Raw genomic sequence first — 23,052 nt, forward strand, 5'->3', positions numbered from 1 at the left:
ACCATGAAGTAAGACCATGTATAAAGAATCTTCAATCTATAAACAGCAAATATGTACATGCAAGGATACAAACACTTATATGTGTATATATATATTCATACACAATGCAAAGCAAATAATTAATAAAAATGCATCACCGTAGGGCCTGTCAGGTGCTTCATCTTTCTCCTGCCAGAAAGCCGATGACCACGTTCGACTGCGAGAGAGAGAGATCTCTACTCTCACGGGAAATATATATATCAGGCATTTGCCGTCTAAATCCTGATTGAGGTCTCTGAATATCCTACTGTTGATCAGGGTCTCTTTTATATCTTAAAAAAACGAAGAAGGAGCTTTCTGGAAAACCCCTCCTATTGAGAAGTATTCAAAAATGCTGGCTAGTTTAGGTAAGCTTTGAAACACGTTGGGAATTGGCCAAATTCCCAAAGCGTCCCTCCCAAATACAAACCATTCCCTGCTGTACCATAAACATCAGTCTAGTACATCCTTATTGTGCTGACTGACTAACTCCTCCATATTGTATCCTAGCTCCTCAATGATAATATGTCCTAGCTCTTCGATCAGAAAGAGAACACGCAGAAATAGAAAACATGTTCCATAACATGTTTGTATGGAAAACTACTCGTACCCTTAACGTGGAAGTGAAGCAGTGAAGCTAAGGCTAAGCTGAATCTAAATTTAGTCTGTAACTGGTGATCACTAGTGTCAAGGTGGACAGCCAAGTGCAAAGTGGTGCGACACAAAGTCAGTGGTCAAAATACAAATATCACTACAGTAGTACTTTGTAAAGAACTCTGTGGAGTGTTACTCAGGGAGAGCAGACTTAAGTGAGAGAGCCTGAGCATGTGCAGTTAGTGGGGCTGCAAGCCTGCTGTACTAAGCCCCTCTCTGAACTTGAGAAGTAGTTTTTTCTTCTGACAGATTTGCACTGGTTGTGTGTGCAGTAACAAACTACTTTACCACATCACCGTGGTCCTAATGTAAATCATGAAGTGAATGGCAAAAGTGATGGCCCATTGTGACCAACTGCAAAATGCCTTGGACCTCTGTTGATCATATGGGCACTCATGACATCTAAAACAGAAAGTATTCAGATTTTAATGCACTTCATACAAAAGTTTCTCTAGCCATGGGCTACAAAGTTATAGGTTTTGCAATTCAAATAATTTGAGCATGCAATCTGGCATGGCCTGTTATATTTGTAAGAATGTGTTAATCTTCATTCATTTTTGCCTTTCATTTCCAAATCTTTCCCCTTTTCCCTCATGGAGTACAGCTGAAAATCTGTCTGCATCATGGGTAAAACACAAAGTCATGCAGATCTTACCATCTCAAGCCGGAGACAGAGCTGTCCTTTAGTTTAAAATGATAATTGCTGGTCAGGGGAAGCTCCTCCATAAGGGTGGGGTAGAGTGGCACCCCTCACCCCTCTACCAGCAGCGCAGCTGCAAACCTTTTCACAAAAAACGATCATAAACTGTGTTTATAATCGTTTTTTGGTAAAAGGGGTGGGGTCACGAGGTGACGATTAAAGAGGGGGAGTGCATCTGAACAGAACTCCCCCTCAGCACCCCCCCCTCAGAGCGTGTGTGTGTTTGGCCGGCTGTCTAGGGCCGGCCAAACACACATGTGCACAGGCCTCTCTTCAGCCCAGCAATGCAGTCGCTGGGTTAAAAGCCTGCTCAGGCCCAGTCTGTCTGGGAGTGCCCCCAGCCAATCCTAACGTTGCTCTAAGCAGTGTCAGGATTGGCGCAGGTCAGGCTGGGAGCCTGTGACTACCTGCAGCGGGACAGTAGGAGGCAGAGGAGCGGCGCAGGAGCGGAGGTGTGTTTTTTTTTTTTTTTTTTTTTAAATTACTCCCTAACTTAATTGGCCGCCCGCCCCTTTTATATATGCTGATAATTATATAACAAAAAAAATGTCAATTTATAAAATGAAGCAAACCCACATAATTCCTAATATACACATCATAGCTGTTAGTAAGTTCCCTCTTGCTTCATTGAAATGATGACATAACAGTATGCCTGCTCAATCCAAATTGATCAGTGCTAAAGTTTGCTAAAAATATTATGAAAGTTAGTACATTTTATACACAGACATCAGTTTGTCCCTTTCTAAAAATAGTGTTCTACTTATATCAGATTGACATTTTTGTGAATTCATGTTTAGCACACATTCGCTTGGCATTTTCTGAAAATAATCTACACTCTCCGATACTAGGTTTTCAATTCTGGCTAGTAAGCTCACTCGCCTTCAAACAATCTCTTTATGTCATGAAAATATGTTTGTTTTGCCCTCAGTCACCCGTGGTTAGTTTGTAGCAAATGCATTTGCATTTGTTTCAAAGTTTAGTTTGTAATTTATCTGAAAATACCGCTATTTTGGTAGATAGACCCATTTTGTTCACAAACCCAAGCTTGGCATGACCTTTCGGTACTCTTGCAAGAGTCCATTTCTCCCTGGGGAAACAAGTTGTGAAAATACCATAAGGAGCTCTTGGTTATAACCCCATTTCATATCCGAGGGTGGTGATTTTTTTTTTTGAGGTAGGCCGCAGTACTGAATAGCCCTTGCTGGTCAAGTGACTTTTTTTAGGCATCATCTCTGGCCATTTTTCCATGGCATGTTTGTACTATGACAGGCTGCAACTCCTGATACAGCCTTGGGTTAGAGACTGCTTGTGAACTAGGAGCACTAACACAGAACCTTTAGATTGCGTTCATCACTTGTTTATCCTGCTTCAGCCAGTGTTGGTCAAAGGTCCTGTGCAGAATGCTGCACACCTGCACCAACATTGATAGTGCCCTCGAAAAGTTATTTCATATTCTACTGTGAATTCTCAGCTCCAACACTATATAGATCATATTAAGGCATACTGCACATTTATTGTCTGTTAGAATCTGGAAACCCTTTCCAAACTGATAAAATGTTGTTTTAGATAACAAATCTATTATTGTTAATGGCTTCATCATAGTTAATAAAGCTGGCCTGCTTTTCACAGAGTGCTAATTCACAGACACTTTTAACCCTCCCATAAAGACATAGTACACAAGAGTAAACTATAACTTAAGGCGAAAGACAGTCTGGACAGGTTGTAATGATAGCCATGATACAGAAAAATAACTCTAATTGCATCCAGCATTATAATACCTGCCAGCAGCACCTAGGAAACCATAGGATTTCTTTAAAGGTTTGTTTAATTTTAACCAGTTACCTTTACCCGGCCAAGCAACGCTGCTCACTGACCTCTTGCTCACTTGCAGCCACCTGATAGTGGTCAAAGACTCTAGAGTTCTGGTTTGAACACAACTCACCATCATCATGGACATGTGTTATAGCCTCAACAGACGTGCTAGAGAAGATCCTCTCTTCATTTAAGGGCACTTCCTTGACATAATTTTCCAATAGAATGTGGAACGCATTTGTTTACCCCACTTTAGTCACATAACCCTGCTGCACGACTCTACCCTTCATCGTGCATCTTGTACTCCACAAAGTCCCAAAGAAGCAAAACAAACCAACTGTTTGATGTATGCCGCCCATAAAAGCACCCTGATGTAAAATCTTTCTAAAGTCAAACTGGGGTCCTCACAGTCTCAGCTTTCCAAAATGCGCTACAATCGCTGATGCTATAGATACTTGCACTCAGTCCCAGAAACAAACAGACACCAGCACAACTTAACATTCACTAATGGTTTCAACAAAAGAAACAGTGCTGCACCTTAGAGTCAACTGTCACAAGGCACTCCACCCCGCCACACACACACACTTGTCTGATTTTCATTGAGAAATAGACTACTATTCAGAATATGCGCACGTCGCCATAAATAGCACTTGTAAACTGTTCACAGTGGGGCCAAAGATTCTTAACTGCCAAATCCACCATTATCCCAATTCCTTACTCCCAATGAACTTGGTAAATGACCCAGAAAATCCCTGAAGATGTTGCCTCCACGAATCTCATTTGCACCAAAAATATAATACCACATGAGCACCCTCTTCTGCGCCTTCAAAAATTCTTTCAGAAAGTGATTCTTCCCCTTCCTTGCAGCCGCTGATTGTGGAAGGACTCAAGGAACCCTGAGCTGAATGAATGGGATAGTGCCAAAGCTTGTGGTCTCTGAGCAAGATTGTTTTTTTAATGAAAGTTCTATCAGTGCAATCAGAAATGTGCTTTATGAGGATATGTAAGGAAAATATAGAGTACCTTCTTAAAATAGGGAGGAAATGAGAAACCAAACAAGCCATTCATGTTTAACTTCAAATTGAGCTCTGACTGCCTTAACTCCCAGCATCACAAGGAGAAAATTCAACTCCATTGCATGTACCAGGTTATTCTTAGCAGAAGGAAAGTCATTGGCGACTGGTGACCTTTAAAAGTGGTGTGACATAATCCTTGGCTCGAATTCCAGTGAGTTTCTACTTGAAAGATTCTCTCACACTTTCTTGCACTGAGGGGCCTCATTTACAAAATTTGGTGTAGGGCAGTGCCGCAAGTCTTTTTGCTGTGCTGCACTATGCCAAACCGAAAGGGCAGGAATGCACCATATCTTCTAAATATGGTGCATTCCTGTCCTTTGAGCCAGCACCTGTGCAGAATTTGGTGCCTAGTACCAACGCAGACACCCTTGCACCATGATGCAAGGGTGTCTCCGTTGTTGGCAGGATTGTTTTTGTACAGAAAGGGAAACCTTCCTGCACAAAAAACATCCATGGAGGCGTTTTTCCCCTTTCTAGGTTTGCTTCGGAATGCAGCACATAAGGAAAGAAGAAAAAATGAAGAGAAATAAAAACATTTCTCCTTGTTACGTCTGCTCTGGGGAGGCATTAGGTTTTGGCTCTGCCCCAGGTTTACGTGACTTTGTAAATCTTTGGCAGTGTCAAAATTCATGGGTATTGCATGGGAACACAGAGTAAAGCAATGCAGCGCTTTGCACTACCTTGCCTTACTCCATATCTGTGAGGCCATGCAAAGCTACGTAAGGTGGCTTTACGTCGCCTCATCGATATGATTGAGAGGTCTGAAGCAAAGGAGCATCTAAAAAAGTGATACTCCAGCGGCCCAGGCCTCTTGTAAATAACCCACTAAGTTACTGTCTCACTTTGACTCACTCGGTCTCACTAATTCACGCAGTCTCCCTCATTCTGATCTGACCCACTCTGTCTCACTCAGTCTCACTCATTCTCGCTCATTCTGAATTACTAAGTCTTACTGTTACTCAGCCACACACAGTAACACTCAGTTACACTCAGTCATTCTCGTTCACTCTCATTTATTCTCATACATAGTCATCCTTACTTTAACTCATTCTCACTCACTATGACTCATTCCTTCACTGACTCTCTCACTTTAACTCGCACACATAGTCACACAAACATGCTCACAGTGCTGGTTTTTCACCAACTCTGAAGAGTATCTGATAGCTGGTGCAGGAAACTTCATGCACCTATGTCGGCAATCAAACAATGTCACTAGTTACCTCAGTTTGTTGCTTGACCCGAATCCACCCTTTCACTCCATCTATCCATCCTTTCACGCCATCCATCCATCATCCTCCCTTTGGCTAATCCATCTATCCACCCTTTCACTCAGCCATCCATCCTTACACCTAATCATCCACTCATACAGCCATCCGTTTACTCTTTCAGTCAGCCATCCATCCTTTCACTCAACCATCTATTCATCCATAAGTTCACCCTTTTACTCATCTATCCTTTCATCCAGACGTACATCTACTTTGCCTTTCACTCCTCGAGCTATTGTTTTACTCATCCATCATTACATCCTTTCACGCATCCATCCTTCTGCTCATCCACCCATATATTCACTTCATCCACTCATCCTATTCTTTACACTTCTATCCATCTATCCTTTTACACTTCCACTCATCCATCCTTTCACTCATTCTTCCATCCTTTCACTCATTCTTCCATCCTTTCTCATCAATCCATCCTTTCACTCCTCCATCCATTCAACCTTTCACCTATCCATTCACCCTCCTCCCTTTCACTCTTCCATTCTTGTATCCATCCTTTCACTTATTCATCCATGCATCTATCCATCCACCACTTCATCCATCCACCAATCCTTGCTTTCACTCACTCACCCTCCCAGGTTCATTATGAGCTTTTGTCTGCCTCGCTGCAGACAGAAGAGGGCCATCAAGAACCCCACCCCCTTGTAGCTGCTAAGGCACAAGGGGTTTGGGTGGGGGGCGTTGACAAGCCCTTGATGCAGAAGCTTAACTGCACACTTACCTCTTAGTCCACTAGTGCAGTTGTTGTCTGCAGCTGGATCCTTCCTTCTCTTGAGCCTCTACAGAGTCAAGATAAGGAGCACTCTGTCATGCTCTGCGCCATAATATGTTTTTCAAAGGGAAATCAAATACAGGATTAAGTATGTGTTACTTCCAGGAGTACAGCGCCCTGCACACCTCCTGCAGCCTTCCCCCTGTAATAATCAGCAAACTGTTGCCACCCACTCCCTCCTTGTCATCATCGTCCTGCCACAGCCATTGAAGTGAATGGTGCTTTGCTAACTCCTCCCAGTGTCACTGTTCACGTGCCCCTAAAGCATTGATACTCAAAGTACGGCCCGGGCCGCATGCGGCCCCCCTGACCTTTACATGCGGCCCCCAAAAACAGCAGTGGGCTGAATCAGTGCAAACATTAAGCAAGAAATTAAATAAACAAGCAAGCATTTATGTAAAGGTTAACTGAAATGAAAGAAAGGAAGTAACTAGGTTATCCAGCACATCTTTAGAAACACCTTTATTTTTAAAGCAATATTGTAAAAATATGATTAAATCCACTCAAAATTCAGAAAGCGTATTTCATTAACAAATAAAAACGTTCCACCTTCGTACATCACATTTTATCAGTACATTGAGATTTTTTTTTTTAAGTAAGTTTTTTAACATGAATTTACATTCGTTTTTCCAGCCTGACAACAGTGTCAATAGTGAGCTAAGATGCATGTCAGCTGTTAAGTGCACCCTGTGGGTTGGGTTCCTGTTATACACAAATATTATAGTTTATTAAATCAAACACAGGGGAAGGTTTTGCACATTCCACATCTTGAGGTCATGTATTTTGACATGCTTTTGAAGAAAAAAGGGGAAGTGGAACAAAACAATTGCCTAGGATCACACAATTTGATAAAATGGGGTTATGTGTTTAGCTTCCACTACACCCACTTTTCTGGCACCACTCCCTGGAACTTTCTCCTTCTGAGTGCCACATTGCGGGCATCAATGCGGCCCTCGTCACATCATAGACCAAAAACGTTGGCCCCCGGAAAAATGTTTGTGAGTACCCATGCCCTAAAGCAACCGGATCAGTTGCTTTCTAATTCAACACTCCTCTGTGCTGATGTCACTGCTGTAGCTTGTGCCTGCAGGTCAAAGAAACCTCGCCTGATTGGCCCTCATGCAGCAGGACACATCTGCAAAGTTCATTAGAGTTCACCAAGAAGATTCAGCTCAGTGTCTCTGAGCAGTGACTTGCCATAGGTTTCAGGAGCCACCAAATTGTGGAGAATGGTCTATATGAGCTCATGTGATCAATCAATCTTCTTCTATTGACCAATTATGTTGTGATTGGAGCAGAGCGTCCTTTTAGGACATTTACCAAGTGCCATGTCTCAAGATCAGCAACACCCTACTGTAGGTGTCATGGGTGATAGTTGATTCACCTTGAAGCAAGGGATGTTATATCTGCGGCACACCCTAATAGTAACAGAATCCCCTAAAGTTACATGCAGTTTTCTAGTGCTACTATGGAAGACCTTTCTAGCATTGCAGAAAGTGTCACCTTGCTTGCAATACAAGGGGAGGATTAGAAAATGTCCATAGCAAATTAAATGTATGCACTTTGGGAAAATTAACAGTATTATCAATATTGGGTATTTAGCTTTCAGCTTATTTATATGCCTACTCAGTATTGCGTTTTTATGAGGGACAAAATCATACTGTACTAGTGTTGCATTAAGTAAGTAAATGGACTCTTCCCCACTGAATTGTAGGAAAATGCATTCCCCACGATTATCGTCAACCCTTAATGCATATATAGGATGTTATCAAGGGTGTTGGGCCAAAGAACCAAGCGATATGGAATGGGGCGAATTAGTTTAGGGAAACATTGATAATGTTTCTGGAGAGTATGCACATTTTTGACATCACAGTGCAGAGTTCCTAAAGCACTATCAGTTCAAATTGCATGCTGCACTGCAAGAAACCACAAGAAACAGTGTGGCAGAATGGCATATGTTGGGAAATACTTAAGGAATGTTGGCCGAATTAATGTCTTTTTCTCCCTAACCATATGATCACTTCTCTGCCCAGGAATATTTTCACAATTGTGGTGATGTTGCTGGAAATCTAAACCTGGAGCATTGGAACCGGTGGATAATGGTGGAGGAGTGGGATATGGGCAGTGCATACCAGCAGTTTATCTCTGTGAATTCCTAGGAGAAATGTGAAATTGATGTCTAGTTGACAGAAATCTGTGTGCATGTGTGGGGGTGATTTGAAGTGGGTGGGGGGAATAGTGCGAGGAAGACATTTTTCTGACATTTTGTTTTCTTTTTCCTACAAGGAGCTAATATGTCATTACTTTTCTTTTTCATTTCTTGCAGAATCCAAATATCAGCATTAAAGACAATGTCCTGCATTTTAAAGGTTGGTATCGGTGTGCTGTAACCATACCACATGAGCAAAGAGAATGTGTTGTGAAGAACAGTGTATGACGTTCTAATACTGGTGTCCCCAGTATCAGTCACACATATCCATAGTGATGTGGAAGGTTGTTCATGATCTGGACAAGACACACCTTTAGTGTCTGTTGCTAGCACAAATACAGATTGCATAACCTCTAGTTTTCAGGCAGAACAATGTTTGTAGCTGTGGCCAGTAAATTGAGTTGTACCTGCTCTTATTCTGGGGCATTGGTGTTTCCCATAGCAGCTGAACTGCCTGATATGACATTGGGGAAATGAGGGGCAGATCCAGGGGGAGGAGGAATTGTAACATGAGGAAAGGGACTAGGGATATTAACGTTAACATGTTGCACTGGAGCATTAGATTGGACGGGAACATAAGGTGGAATACTGTCCAAAATATTCTCCAACATTTTGTCTTATTTAGTCCCCTGTCGTATGTCATTTTCTGACCGATACATTTTATTTGTAGTCATTCTAAATTCCGTCTCTCACTTTTAACGTCGCTATATTCTTTCAGTTTCAAGGCTGTTTTTTTTTTTTTTTTTTTTTTTTTTTTCTCCATATTCCTGGCCTCTCATGGACCTTTTTCTAACCTCTTTTTCCCAGGTCTAAAAACTGTCCCACATTTTCTGTGTAACCTTCACTTTGTACAGTGGTGGGAGGTAAAAGATTGAATGAGAATGTAATCTGAACACTCTTATGGCCTACTGACTCTCACTTCTCTGGAACTTCAGCTTCAGTTCCAGAGCTCTGAATTAAGAAAATTTTCTTGTAACCAGAACTCACTGGACACACACATGCGACTCAGCCCTTACAAGCATTGGAAAACCAATACTTAGTAAAATTCAATTACAATAGGGAACTTCACTAAAGCAAACAGTTTACAAATTTTAACAAATTCAAAGTCTTTACATCCAATAGGTCCCAAAGGTGAGGCCTGTTTGCTTTGCAAATTGCTTGGCTGAGATGACTCCAAGTCTAGTGTTATTTTTAGGGAAATTAACAATGGGTACCTATAAAGACCAGGGGGACAGGTGCTCCTGTTACGAGGAACAAACCCATTACCTGTAAGCCAGTGACTTTAAAGTAGACAAGTGATCTTAACCACTGACATGTACTCTTTCTGGTTATCAGTTGTTTCCTGAGAAATAGTTGATAATCCCTAGATGGCAAAACATCACCACTGGAGGGAGGTGACTGTAATGGACTAAAATAGATCCCGGCAGCAAAAGCAGTTGTGGTCACTGCTTTGATATGAGTATACATTTTCTTGGATAAGGGTGAATCAAATAAGTTCATAACGTTAGCATATAAAAACGTGAAATTATTATAACTTATGTTATGTATGCCATCAGAGATGAAAGCATGAGCACCCAAACAATATTGTGTGATCACACCTGTAGGAAGTCGAATGGGTCAGCTTAAAGATTAATCCATAACGTGAAGCACAAGTGAATTGGTTGGGTTAGTTCTGTATTAGAGAAAAGTTCTCTGGAAAGACGACTTTCATCATATGGGCTTGTTCAAGTTGGTCACAGATAGCACAGCATTTTGGCATGGCCCCAGGCAGCTAGAGCTCATTTGTTGGAAGTTAATAATATTAGCCATCAAACAGGTCGCAAGTTTCAGGGAATTATGCAGCACTCTAGTGGTGCCAGAGGACGAACAAACATTGATATAGACGCAGAAGATATCAGACAGAGCTCATATTGTAAAGTTGTGGGCAAGGGTGGGGTTCCTTTAGATTATTTTTAAAATCAACAAGAATTTACGATCTTTCTTACTTATAGATGTTGCAAGTAGTGTTCTGAGAAGAACTGCCTACAAATTATGCAGATAGTCTATCTTATCTGTCTTCCTGAAGAGTGATCAAGGAAACTTTATCGGTCTACAAAAAGAGTAACAGAGAAAACTCTAAGAGCTGTCACCCAATTTCCTTTATAGACTCTTCCTTTATAGGCAGTTTCATGAGAAAAGTGGAGATGATTTTAATTCATTGGTTCCAGGAATGGCATATGAATAAAACTGTACTTACAGCACTCAGTACGACTCTAAACATTGTTTACAGCTAGTCAATAACTGCTTGAGTTTGTGGCTTTGTTAGTATGTTGCGGAAAGACCCAACGCATCTAGATTTGGCATATTTTAAAGAAGGTGGATCTCGATCTGGATATAATTGCATACAAAAAGCCCCTCTGTCAGTATTCGATATGGTATAAAAGGAAAATATAATAAAAGTTTCCAGCCTTTGAGGAGCGTGCATCAAGAGTGCATGTTGGCACCCTTATACACCATTGAATTGGAGACGTCATTAAAGAGGGACTCTGAAGAGACCTAGAAAGGGAGCTCATCCACATTTTAATGTTTTAATATCTAGAGCCTCCAGTGACTCTGCTACTGATTGAGGGATACATAGGTCTTAGAGAGATTACACTTGATAATACTTTGTGGACCTAAAAATTAGCAGGCGAAACAAAACCTGTTAAAAACATAACTTTGAAAAGATCGAAGGCTTTCTCTTTACCTGGGAATTATATTTGAGTTAATGAATTGGTCCCACTTGAACTTGGACCGAAGACTAACATTCACACAAATTGTGTGTCTGTGTTTAGTTTTGCTTTTATGATAGGCTAATCATTTCCACAGTTCGTGAAGCCATAGAGGTTAGAGTCTGTTTTGGATGTTATTTAGGGGCCTGCTGAATAGTGCTCTTTCAATCTCAGCAGGTGGAGAGAAATAGTTTCTGCAGATAGCATTTGAGACTACCAATTTACCCACTTCTTTTTCCGTGCATGACAAGTTTGGATTGGAGTACATAGAGGAAGGGACAATATTGGCTCTGTATTGTGATTGTTGCAAATTTGGACCTATCCTGCAGTGGATATCGCTTCATCATCGCAAAGTACTTGGAGACTGTGTTAGCCTCAATAGTTAATGCTGATTCCCTAAGCTGAGGTATCTTGAGGAGCTGCTCACAGTACTTGGACCCCCATACTAATTAATTCTCTGCTTAAAATTGGCAAAAGTTATTCAAAATAGTTTTTAAGGATCAAAGAAATATGGACAGAGATGTTTGTAAGCTGAACAAGTGTTTTCTGTGGTTCTACTTTTTATTTAAAATGTTATAATTTTCGTCATGCCGTATACAGAACATCAACAACCCGAACACGGGGAGAACTACATTTCATGGTGCATAACGGTACATTGTAGAAGACATGAGAAACCGCGAGTGGTGTGATAGTAACAACACAAGGAAGGAAAGTGCAACTAACAGTCGAATTAATGAGGCCAGTAAACTAGGTCACCGCAAGTGTTTGCGAGCTGAGGTCCATAAGGTCCACTAGGGACATATAAGAGTAACACTCAAATTCAGGAGTCTAACTCTTAAGACTCCGAGGTCTGCAGGTAGTCTGGCAGTGGCTGCCAGATGTCCTTTGGTCTTGAGGTTGGAGTGAGGCATACAGTTCACTGGTGGTGTCACATTACATTAAACTCTTTAACCAGGCCTTAACATTGGACAAGCTCCTTCTCCCCCAGCAGAAAACGATCTCGCGTTTGGCCATTAGTAGCGCAATAGCAGTGAATCGTGGTAGATTTTTTGGTGTGTCTTGAACAGAGCCCAGGAATACTAATAACTGATCACTTTCAAGAGTGGTGCTTATCATCAAGGCTAACCAGTTGAATACATCTCTCCAGAAACATTCAACATGACCGAATGTCTACATCATATGGCTAAAGTCAGCTCCAACAGAATGACACTTAGAGCGGTTAGAGGATCTCATGGGGTTGAACCCCGCCGATGTGTTGGGCGTGACGTAGGCTCTGCATAGAAATGTATAAGCTTATGGCAGTGGTAGGGTGATGTGTGTTTGGGCGCAGCAGTCATACCAAATCATGTCGTCAAGGAGCACCCTAAATTAATTTCCCAATTGCAACTTAGTTTCCTATCACGTGTCAGGAGGAAGGCTACACAGTTGCGGTACAGTTATGAAATTAGTCTGCCCCCATCCATGCCTGTAATCACTAATGTCAGTGGGGTTAACTCTTCTGGGGCCAACGGATATAATGAAATCTTGCCCCGCAGGGCACTGTGGAGGCGTCGCAGCACGGAATGGTCCATGTGAGTGGCGTTAGTAAACCTAACATCTTATTGGCGAGAAGACATGTCCAACTGGGAAAAGGACTCCAAAAATATGCAAGACATGTTGCGCTGGACTAATTTCCCCTTTGTTATGGGAAGCCAGTGATTGTTTGCCAAAGGTAATTAAGGGGAATATCGAAGCCCACAACCCAAGATCTGATTAAGCTTCCACCAAGCCCAGCTGGTGGTAGATAGGGTTTTGATATCTGTCAGGTCCAGTGGAAGCCCAGCAGGAAGTAGCAAGCCCTGTGGTGTTGGGGTAACCTGGTCCATTTTAGGTTTGGAGTAGGGGAGGCATGGATTTACGTGATAGATAGATTGACACTGCAAGGCTAAATAATACATGTGGATTGAGGAACTCTGAACCCACTGTGCTCGTATGAGAGTCCAAGAACGTCCCACCCAATTCGGGACTGTCTGCCTGCCCAGATAAGTTGCATTAAAAGACTCTTCAGTGAAGTGAAAAAGGAGTTGGTGAGCGGGATGGGTATGTTCAGAAAAAGATAAACCTGTGTGGCTACTTTGTCCACAACTGGACCATAGTTCAGCCGTATTATCTGTTCTTTGCCACAATGTAGATAGATATCCAAATACTGGACTGGTCCATCGCACCATTCAGGGGAAATTCGCAATGGACAAGATTGGTTATCTGTGAGAGGTGGTATAGCTCAGACTTAGTTCAGTTGATATGAAGCCTAGAGAATCCTCGGAATCTAAGAATTTTGCGAAGAATCAGTGCTAGTTTGTCTAGTTTTACTATATCATGAAAAGTACTGTTTTGAAGTCCCAGCTGACCTAGGTAAGAAACTTGCTTGGGCTCTTCTTCTCGGCAAGATTCAGCATAGGAATGATAAACTGGACACCTTCTTTTCCTAAAGGCTGGTCACTTTTGTATTTTGTATTCCAGTGGAAACTGTTCCACTTGTGATAAAACCTCAACCCAGACATCAGTGCCTTTAATCTAACTTTTTAAGTTTTATGCCTCAGTCAGGGAAAAGGTACATTGTCCGTGTTCAGAGATTTGCTATTTTTTGTGTTATAGGTTTTTATTTGTGGCTGTTAGTGTTGAGAACAAGCCACCAGGAGGGGAATTTTATTTCTTGATGTGTGATGCATGAACAATGTTTGTGATTGTCTGGAATAATTTAAAACGTTGCACTTATTATAGATGTTTGAAGAGATTGTGCTGTAGTTGAATCAGAATATTTGGACTGCATTATTTAATTATTATTATTCTCTTGGACTGAATTCCAGTGATATTTGTTGAATGTACCTTGGCACGCCGAATAGTCTAATTCATTTCTTCTTCTCTCTTAGCTCAGGGTCACGGTGCCAAAGGGGACAATACCTATGAATTTAAACTTGATTTTCTTGAACCTGTAAAGCCTCAGGTAGGATTGTTTTGCTTTCAGACCAAGTCAATGTTCTTAGAAAAAGGAGACCATTATTATACCTTTTGATGGACATTGTCGAATTCTATGCTGTATGTGGAGAACAAAGTTGCGGACATTCTTTTTGCTTTTTTACAATGTATTTTTTTAGACATGCATAACAACATCCAATTATTTTTGTGGCAGATAATCAGGATAGACAATACCAGCTAATCACCTGCACTGTGATAGATGTGAAAGCTGTAACATGAGTGAAGCACTCCTCATCCGGATCAGTTGGAATTGTTTGCTGCAAAATGGGTGTATCGAATATTGTGCCACCCAAGTTTCAACATTTTTGCAGCCAACTAGACTGCCAGGCTTGATGTGAGAGTCACTCTGGCTCTAATGCCATCTATGACTTGGTTTAACGTTTTACATGCTGAGGGCTAACCTCTGAAAAATACTGAGCTCTGCTTTATATGATTACTCTGATTTATAACCCTCGAAATATTTTTCCTTAACCCATGTGCTGACACCCCCAACTGCATCTTCCATTGGCAGACACTGGGGAGGTATATGAAGGCACCTCTGTACCAGAGGAAGCCATTTATTTTACTTTTAGCTCAGGCTACTCCAGAAAAGCTTCCCAAGCTACCTGAGTGGTTTTTTTTCTTCTTTTTTTTTCTGTAATGACAATTGGCACGCTGACATAATTGCAGTAAAAGTGAAAGTATAATGAGCTGATGGGCTTGTGTTACTTTCACTGAATTAGTGCTCGGGGGACATATCTCAGCACCCATCCCCCCCAGGCACTGATTCTCTCGGCGGAGGAATAAATGGAAAGGGGAAAATCTCCCCTTTCCAATTGTGACTCTGCCCAGTGGATACTTGTTTGTGGATCACCACAGAAAAATGATGCCCATTAAGCACCAGGGATAGGGAGGCAGCCCCTTAAGCAAGGGCGTGTGCACCTCTGAAGCACCCATTTGAAATGTATCTTTCGGTTTTGGGGGGGCTATAGGGATAGTCACCTCTGTTAGGGGAGTGAAGCGGGAATGCAGTCACCAGAGTAAAAAATAAAATAAAATTAAAAAGACTAAATATAGTGGGGACAGCCCAGTGTGGACATGGCCTTGCCCCATCCTCCCAGAAATATAGTAACAGTCCTTCTGCCCCACCCCATGGGGAGGGAGCGGGCAGAAAGTGCACTAGACACCAGTGGGGAAAAAAAGCACAGGGGTGGGGCTGCCCATTATTGGCATGGCCATGCCCCGACCCCAAAAATAGACTTTCTGCCCCCTGAAGAGTGCATTGGGGCAACTACCCTTATTTGCACCCCTCAAGGGGCAGAAAGGCTAATAGACACCAGAGATTACATTTATGCAGGTAAACAATAGATTTCTTTCATTCACGCAGGAGCAGTTTCTGTTGGGTCCTGCACAGTTCTTACACTATGCCACACTAGTGCATGTATCGTGGGGTATCTGCCACACGTTCCCAGATAAACCTCAAGAATATGTAATTGTGAAACAGTTGTTGGGGTTGGTGTGGTGTAGACCCTTAATAATACACCTGTATACACCTTTGGTGGTGGATAAGGGGTTTTCAAGTGGCCAAGCTAGAGAGCACTGGGGGTTTAGATTGTGTGAAAGAGAGACGGTGAACAAGTCAGACAGATTTCCCCTAATGCCAGATTTAAACTCATACTAGTTCACTATTGACATTGACCTAGCAGAGACGGGCCAGGCTGACTAACATTTACCCAGCCAGTACACCTACTTGTGGCAGATGCAGGCTCCTTTCTACTGATTTTTAAATAAATATGTGTGTATATATATATATATATATATGTTTGGTGGCATATGTAGCTGCTGTGCATTATCCTGCCATCTAGTGTTGGGCTCGGAGTATTACAAGTTGTTTTTCTTCGAAGAAGTCTTTTCGAGTCACTGGACCGAGTGACTCCTCCCTTTCGGCTCCATTGCGCATGGGCGTCGACTCCATCTTAGATTGTTTTCTTTCCGCCATCGGGTTCAGACGTGTTCCTCTTCGCACCGTATTTCGAATCGGGAAAGTTAGCTATAGTATCAAAAATTCGACGGTATTGTTATCGCTCGGTACCGGGTTAGTGTTAGTGTATCGGCACCGACATCAAGACCGCTTCAGCGGCCCTTCGGGGCTTCCAATCTTCACCGAGGACTGGTCGTCCCGACCACACCCGTCGTTCCAGACTAATGGACCGGACCCCCTTCCGTTCCTGTCCTAAGTGGCACGCAAAGTATCCTTATACAGACCAGCACCGGGTCTGTAACCTGTGTTTGTCACCCGAGCACAGAGAGGATACCTGTGAAGCTTGCAGAGCGTTTCGATCGAAAAAGACCTTGAGGGATCGACGCTCAAGAAGACTTCAAATGGCGTCGAAAACGAAAGAACAGCTCGACGTCGAAGAGGAGGAAAGTATCTCCATCCAAGAGATGGACTCGGATGAATCCGAAAGTGAACGACCCTCGACGGTGCAACGAACCGTGAGTAAACCTGCCCTGTCCCAAAGTCAGGTTCATACAAAAACACTTAAGGCCATGGGGACGCCACCGCCAGCAGGCCATGGCTCAACCCACCGAAAGGAAGGTGACCAAACATCGGCACCAAAAAAGGCCAAGGAGTTGCCAAAGACTTCCGACTCCGATCGAGAATCCGGCACCGAACGATTTCGACACCGAGGTATGGAAGAACCTGACCATACACAACGGAGGTTACATGTCCAAAAAGAGACTGGCAAGATACAGACTTTACTTCCACTCAAATTGAAAAGGAAGCTTGCATTTCAGGAAACAGAAATGCAACCTAAGGCAAAAGTGGTTAGAGACAAATCTCCACCACCAATGGTCTCACCACAACCGTCCCCACCGCACTCACCACAATTGTCACCAGTGGGAACACCTATAATGAAGTCACCCACACATACTGGGATGGCACAGGATGATGCTGATGCATGGGACTTATATGATCCACCAGTATCGGATAACAGTCCAGAATGTTATCCAACAAAGCCGTCACCACCAGAAGACAGTACTGCATATACGCAGGTACTATCCAGGGCAGCTACGTTCCACAACGTAGCAATGCACACAGAGCCAGTGGAGGATGACTTCCTTTTTAACACTCTGGCATCCACCCACGCTTCCTATCAGAGTCTGCCGATGCTCCTGGGCATGCTCAAGCACGTGCAACAGGTCTTCCAGGAGCCTGTAAAGGGAAGAGCTATCACGCCTAGAGTTGAAAAAAAGTACAAATCACCCCCAACAGATCCTGTGTTCATAACACAGCAGCTCACACCGGACTCAGTGGTTGTAGGGGCAGCAAGGAAAAGAGCAAACTCTCAATCGTCAGGAGATGCTCCACCACCTGACAAAGAAAGTAGAAAATTTGACGCTGCAGGCAAGCAAGTGGCATCACAAGCAGCCAATCAATGGCGAATTGCGAATTCACAAGCCCTACTTGCACGCTATGACAGGGCACACTGGGACGAGATGCAAGACATCATACAGCACTTGCCCAAAGAACATCAAAAACTTTCCCAGCAAGTAGTGGAGGAAGGACAGGCCATATCTAACAACCAGATAAGGTCCGCACTAGACTCGGCAGACACAGCAGCACGGACTGTCAACACAGCTGTAGCCATTCGCAGACATGCATGGCTGCGAAGTTCTGGGTTCAAGCCAGAGATTCAACAAGCGGTGTTAAATATGCCATTTAATCAACAACAGTTGTTTGGGCCAGAAGTTGATACAGCCATTGATAAAATTAAAAACTACACGGACACGGCCAAAGCCATGGGCGCGCTCTATTCCCCACAAGTCTGAGGCACCTTTAGAAAACCACAATTCAGAGGAGGGTTTCGGCATCAAATATCTGAGACTTCCACCTCTCAAACCAGACCCACCTATCAATCACAATTCCAAAGGGGAGGGTTTTGTGGTTCCTATAGAGGACAATTCCCAAAAGGAAGGGGAAAATTCCAACCAACCAAGCCAGACCAAGCAGTGACTTCAATGTCACAACACCCCAACACTTGTCACCAGTGGGGGGAGGCTAACCACATACTACCAAAACTGAACACACATTACCACAGACGCATGGGTCCTATCAATTATCCAACATGGTTATTGCATTGAATTCACAACATTCCCTCCAGATGTGCCACCCAAAACGCACAGACTGTTGCAACAACACTTAGACCTATTACAAATAGAGGTCCAAGCACTGCTACAAAAACAACCAATAGAGCTCTTACCCAGACATCAAAAAGGAACAGGTGCCTACTCACTATATTTCCTGATTCCAAAAAAGGACATAACGTTAAAACCTATCTTAGATCTCAGAACACTGAATCTCTTTATCAAATCAGATCATTTCCACATGGTAACACTTCAAGACGTAGTTCCCTTATTAAAAAAGGAGGAATACATGACATCATTGGATCTCAAGGATGCGTATTTCCACATACCCATCCATCCTTCTCACAGAAAGCACTTAAGGTTTGTAATGCACGGCATATACTATCTATTCAAAGTGCTACCGTTCGGAATAACAACAGCCCCCAGGGTGTTCACAAAATGCCTAGCAGTAGTAGCCGCTCACATAAGGAGACAGCACATGCACGTATTCCCATATTTAGACGACTGGCTCATAAAAACCAACAATCAACAACAGTGTCTTCTTCACACGCGATACGTCATAGAAACTCTACACAAACTGGGGTTCTCTATAAATTACCAAAAATCACATCTGCATCCATCCCAAATACAACAATACTTGGGAGCAACACTCAACACACAAAGAGCAATTGCCACTCCAAGTCCACAAAGAGTCCAATCGTTCTAAAATGTAAGATCAAGCATACAACCAAACCAACACTACACGGTAAGGTTTGTAATGAAACTACTAGGCATGATGTCCTCATGCATAGCCATTGTCCCAAATGCAAGATTACACATGCCGCCCTTACAACAGTGCCTAGCAAAACAATCGACACAAGCACAGGGTCAACTTCAAGATCTAGTGTTAATAGACCGCCAAACACACTCCTTGCTTCAATGGTGGAACCCTATAAATTTAAACAAAGGGCGGCCATTCCAAGACCCAGTGCTTCAAGATATTATCACAACAGATGCTTCCATGGTTGGGTGGGGAACACACCTCAACAATCACAGCATACAGGGTCAATGGGACAATCAACAGAAACTACTTCACATTAATCACTTGGAACTGCTAACGGTTTTTCTAGCATTAAAAGCGTTCAACCACTAGTAGCCCACAAACACATTCTTGTCAAGACAGACAACATTACAACAATGTACTATCTCAACAAACAAGGGGGGGGCACACTCGTCACAACTGTGTCTCTTAGCACAAAGGATTTGGCATTGGGCAATTCACAACCACATTCGCCCAATAGCACAATACATACCAGGCATTCAGAATCAGTTAGCTGACAATCTCAGTCGAGATCACCAGCAAACTCACGAATGGGAAATACATCCCCAGATCCTACAGGATCACTTCCAACGCTGGGAAACACCAAACATAGACCTATTTGCAACAAAAGAAAACGGAAAATGCCAAAACTTCGCATCCAGGTACCCACACCCTCAGTCCAAGGGCAATGCTCTATGGATTAGCTGGTCAGGGATATTTGCTTACGCTTTTCCCCCCTCTCCCACTCATTCCTTATCTAGTCAACAAACTAGGTCAAAACAAACTCAAACTAATACTCATAGCACCAACCTGGGCTCGCCAACCGTGGTACACAACACTGTTGGACTTATTCGTAGTACCCCACATCAAACTACTAAACAGACCAGATCTGTTAACACAACACAAACAGATCAGACACCCGAATCCAGCATCGCTCAATCTAGCAATCTGGCTCCTGAAGTCTTAGAATTCGGACATTTAAATCTTACACAAGAGTGTATGGAGGTCATTAAACAAGCGAGAAAACCTACAACAAGACATTGTTACGCAGACAAATGGAAAAGATTCGATTGCTACTGCCACACTAATCAAATTCAACCACTACATGCCTCCACAAAGGACATTGTAAGCTATTTATTACACTTATAAAAGTCTAATCTAGAATTGTCTTCCATTAAGATCCATCTCACTGCAATATCTGCCTACCTGCAGATAACACATGCAACGTCACTTTTTAGAATCCCAGTCATTAAAGCATTTATGGAGGGAATAAAAAGAATCATACCCCCAAGGACACCACCAGTACCTTTGTGGAACCTTAATATTGTATTAACACGACTCATGGGCCCACCATTCGAACCCATGCATTCTTGTCAAATCCAATATCTGACTTGGAAAGTAGCCTTTCTAATAGCTATCACATCACTTAGAAAAGAAAGTGAGTGAAATACAAGCATTTACTATTCAAGAACCCTTTATACAAATACATAAACATAAAGTGGTTCTCCGTACAAATCCAAAATTCTTACCAAAGGTCATATCACCATTCCATCTAAACCAAACTTTGGAACTCCCAGTCTTCTTTCCACAACCAGACTCAGTAGCTGAAAGAGCCTTGCATACATTAGACATAAAAAGAGCACCAATGTTTTACATTGACAGAACGAAACAATTTCGTAAAACAAAACAATTGTTTGTAGCTTTCCAAAAACCTCATGCAGGTAACCCTATATCCAAACAAGGCATTGCCAGATGGATAGTTAAATGCATTCAAACTTGCTACATTAAAGCAAAAAGAGAATTACCTATTACACCAAGAGCACATTCCACTAGAAAGAAAGGCGCTACAATGGCTTTTCTTGGGAATATACCAATGACAGAAATTTGTAAGGCAGCCACCTGGTCTACGCCTCATACATTTACTAAGCATTACTGTGTAGACGTGTAGGACAGGCTGTATTAAGAACATTATTTCAGACAACTTCAACTCCTACAGGCTAAACCACCGCTTTTTGGGGAGATTACTGCTTGGTAGTCTATGCACAGCATGTGTATCTGCAGCTACACATGCCACCAAACTGAAAATGTCACTTACCCAGTGTACATCTGTTCGGGGCATGAGACGCTGCAGATTCACATGCGCCCTCCCACCTCCCCGGTAGCCTGTAGCAGTTTTTAGTTGCATTGAAAATTGAAAATATGTAAATAAATAAATATTGTTTTAATAGACATTAGGTACATACATTACTACTCCATTGCATGGGCACCTCTAGTATACTCACAACTCCTACCTCACCCTCTGCGGGGAAAACAATCTAAGATGGAGTCGACGCCCATGTGCAATGGAGCTGAAAGGGAGGAGTCACTCGGTCCCGTGACTCGAAGACTTCTTCGAAGAAAAACAACTTGTAACACTCCGAGCCCAACTCTAGATGGCAGGATAATACACAGCATGTGAATCTGCAGTGTCTCATGCCACGAACAGATGTACACTGGGTAAGTGGCATTTTCCATATATATATATATATATATATATGTATGTATATATATATATATATATATATATATATATATATATATATATATATATATATATATATATATATATATGTAATTATTATTATTATTATTTATTTTTTTGGGAACTTTGTTTCCTTTTACGGGGTCATTTCCAATCTTTTTGCCTCCTGCCTCCTATTTTTTCTGACCTGTTGTTGTTGGCATTAGAACTCTGAGCTGTCTGTGTAAATTGTATTGTTGATTGGATTTCCATTATTGGCATATTTTGATTTACTGGTAAGTCCCTAGTACGGTGCATTAGGGGTGCCTAGGGCCTGTAAATCAAATGCTACTAGTGGGCCTGCAGCACTGGTTGTGCCACCCACATGAATAGTCTTGTAATCATGCCTCAGACCTGCCACTGCAGTGTCTGTGTGCAGATTTTAGCTGCCAATTCGACTTGGCAAGTGTACCCACTTGCCAGGCCTAAACCTTTTCTTTTCTTACATGTAAGACACCCCTAAGGTAGGCCCTAGGTAGCCCCATGGGCAGGGTGCAGTGTATGTTTAAGGTAGGACATATACTAACGTGTTTTATATGTCCTGACAGTGAAATACTGCCAAATTCTTTTTTCACTGCTGCAAGGCTTATCTCTCTCATAGGTTAACATGGGGGCTACCTTTAAATATGATTAAAGCGTATATTCCCTTTGGGAGCAGATAGACATGTGGAGTTTGGGCTCTCTGAACTCACAATTTGAAAATACATCTTTTAGTCAAGTTGGTTTTGAGATTGTGTGTTTGAAAACGCCACTTTTAGAAAGTGGGCATTTTCTTGCTTAAACCATTCAATGACTCTGCCTGTTTGTGGATTCCCTGTCTTGGTTAGTTTGACAGTTGGGGTTTTGCACCTCTCTCTAGACAGTGACACAAAAGGGAGCTGGGGTGTAGCCTGCATATCCTGATGAGCCATCTGTGCTAGGAGTGAGGGGAGGATTGGTCACTTACACCTGAAAGGGCTGTGCCTGCCCTCACACAATGCAGTCTCCAACCTCTTGGTGTGTGTCTGGGGCCTGGCCTGGGCAAGGCAGGATTTCACAAACAATAGAGACTTTCCTTTGCAGTAAGCCTTCTTCAAAGGCCAAAATGGGTATAAGAAGAGCACCCAAAACCACAGACTTAAGATCACTTCTGGACACCAAGAGGAACCTCTGCCTGGAGAAGGGCTTCAGAGCTGAGAAGTGCTTCCCTGTCTGTGACTGTGCTTTGTGGAGCTATCCTGCAGTTGCTGCTTCTGCCTGTGCGAGGGGACAAAGACTGGACTTTGTTGTGCATTCCTGCTTG

At 42.6% G+C, this 23,052-nt stretch overlaps 1 protein-coding gene across 1 annotated transcript in view; it reads left to right on the forward strand.

Annotated features, from left to right (window-relative positions):
• Positions 1 to 23,052, forward strand: part of HACD3 (3-hydroxyacyl-CoA dehydratase 3) — a 159,358-nt gene that overhangs the window by 59,620 nt on the left and 76,686 nt on the right. Inside the window, exons 2-3 of the mRNA XM_069222852.1 lie at positions 8,636 to 8,678; positions 14,178 to 14,251. Coding sequence (XP_069078953.1) covers positions 8,636 to 8,678; positions 14,178 to 14,251 — 117 coding nt within the window. The remainder of the gene's footprint in view (positions 1 to 8,635; positions 8,679 to 14,177; positions 14,252 to 23,052) is intronic.

Source organism: Pleurodeles waltl, chromosome 3_1 (genome assembly GCF_031143425.1).
Source record: "Pleurodeles waltl isolate 20211129_DDA chromosome 3_1, aPleWal1.hap1.20221129, whole genome shotgun sequence".
NCBI lineage: Eukaryota > Metazoa > Chordata > Amphibia > Caudata > Salamandridae > Pleurodeles > Pleurodeles waltl.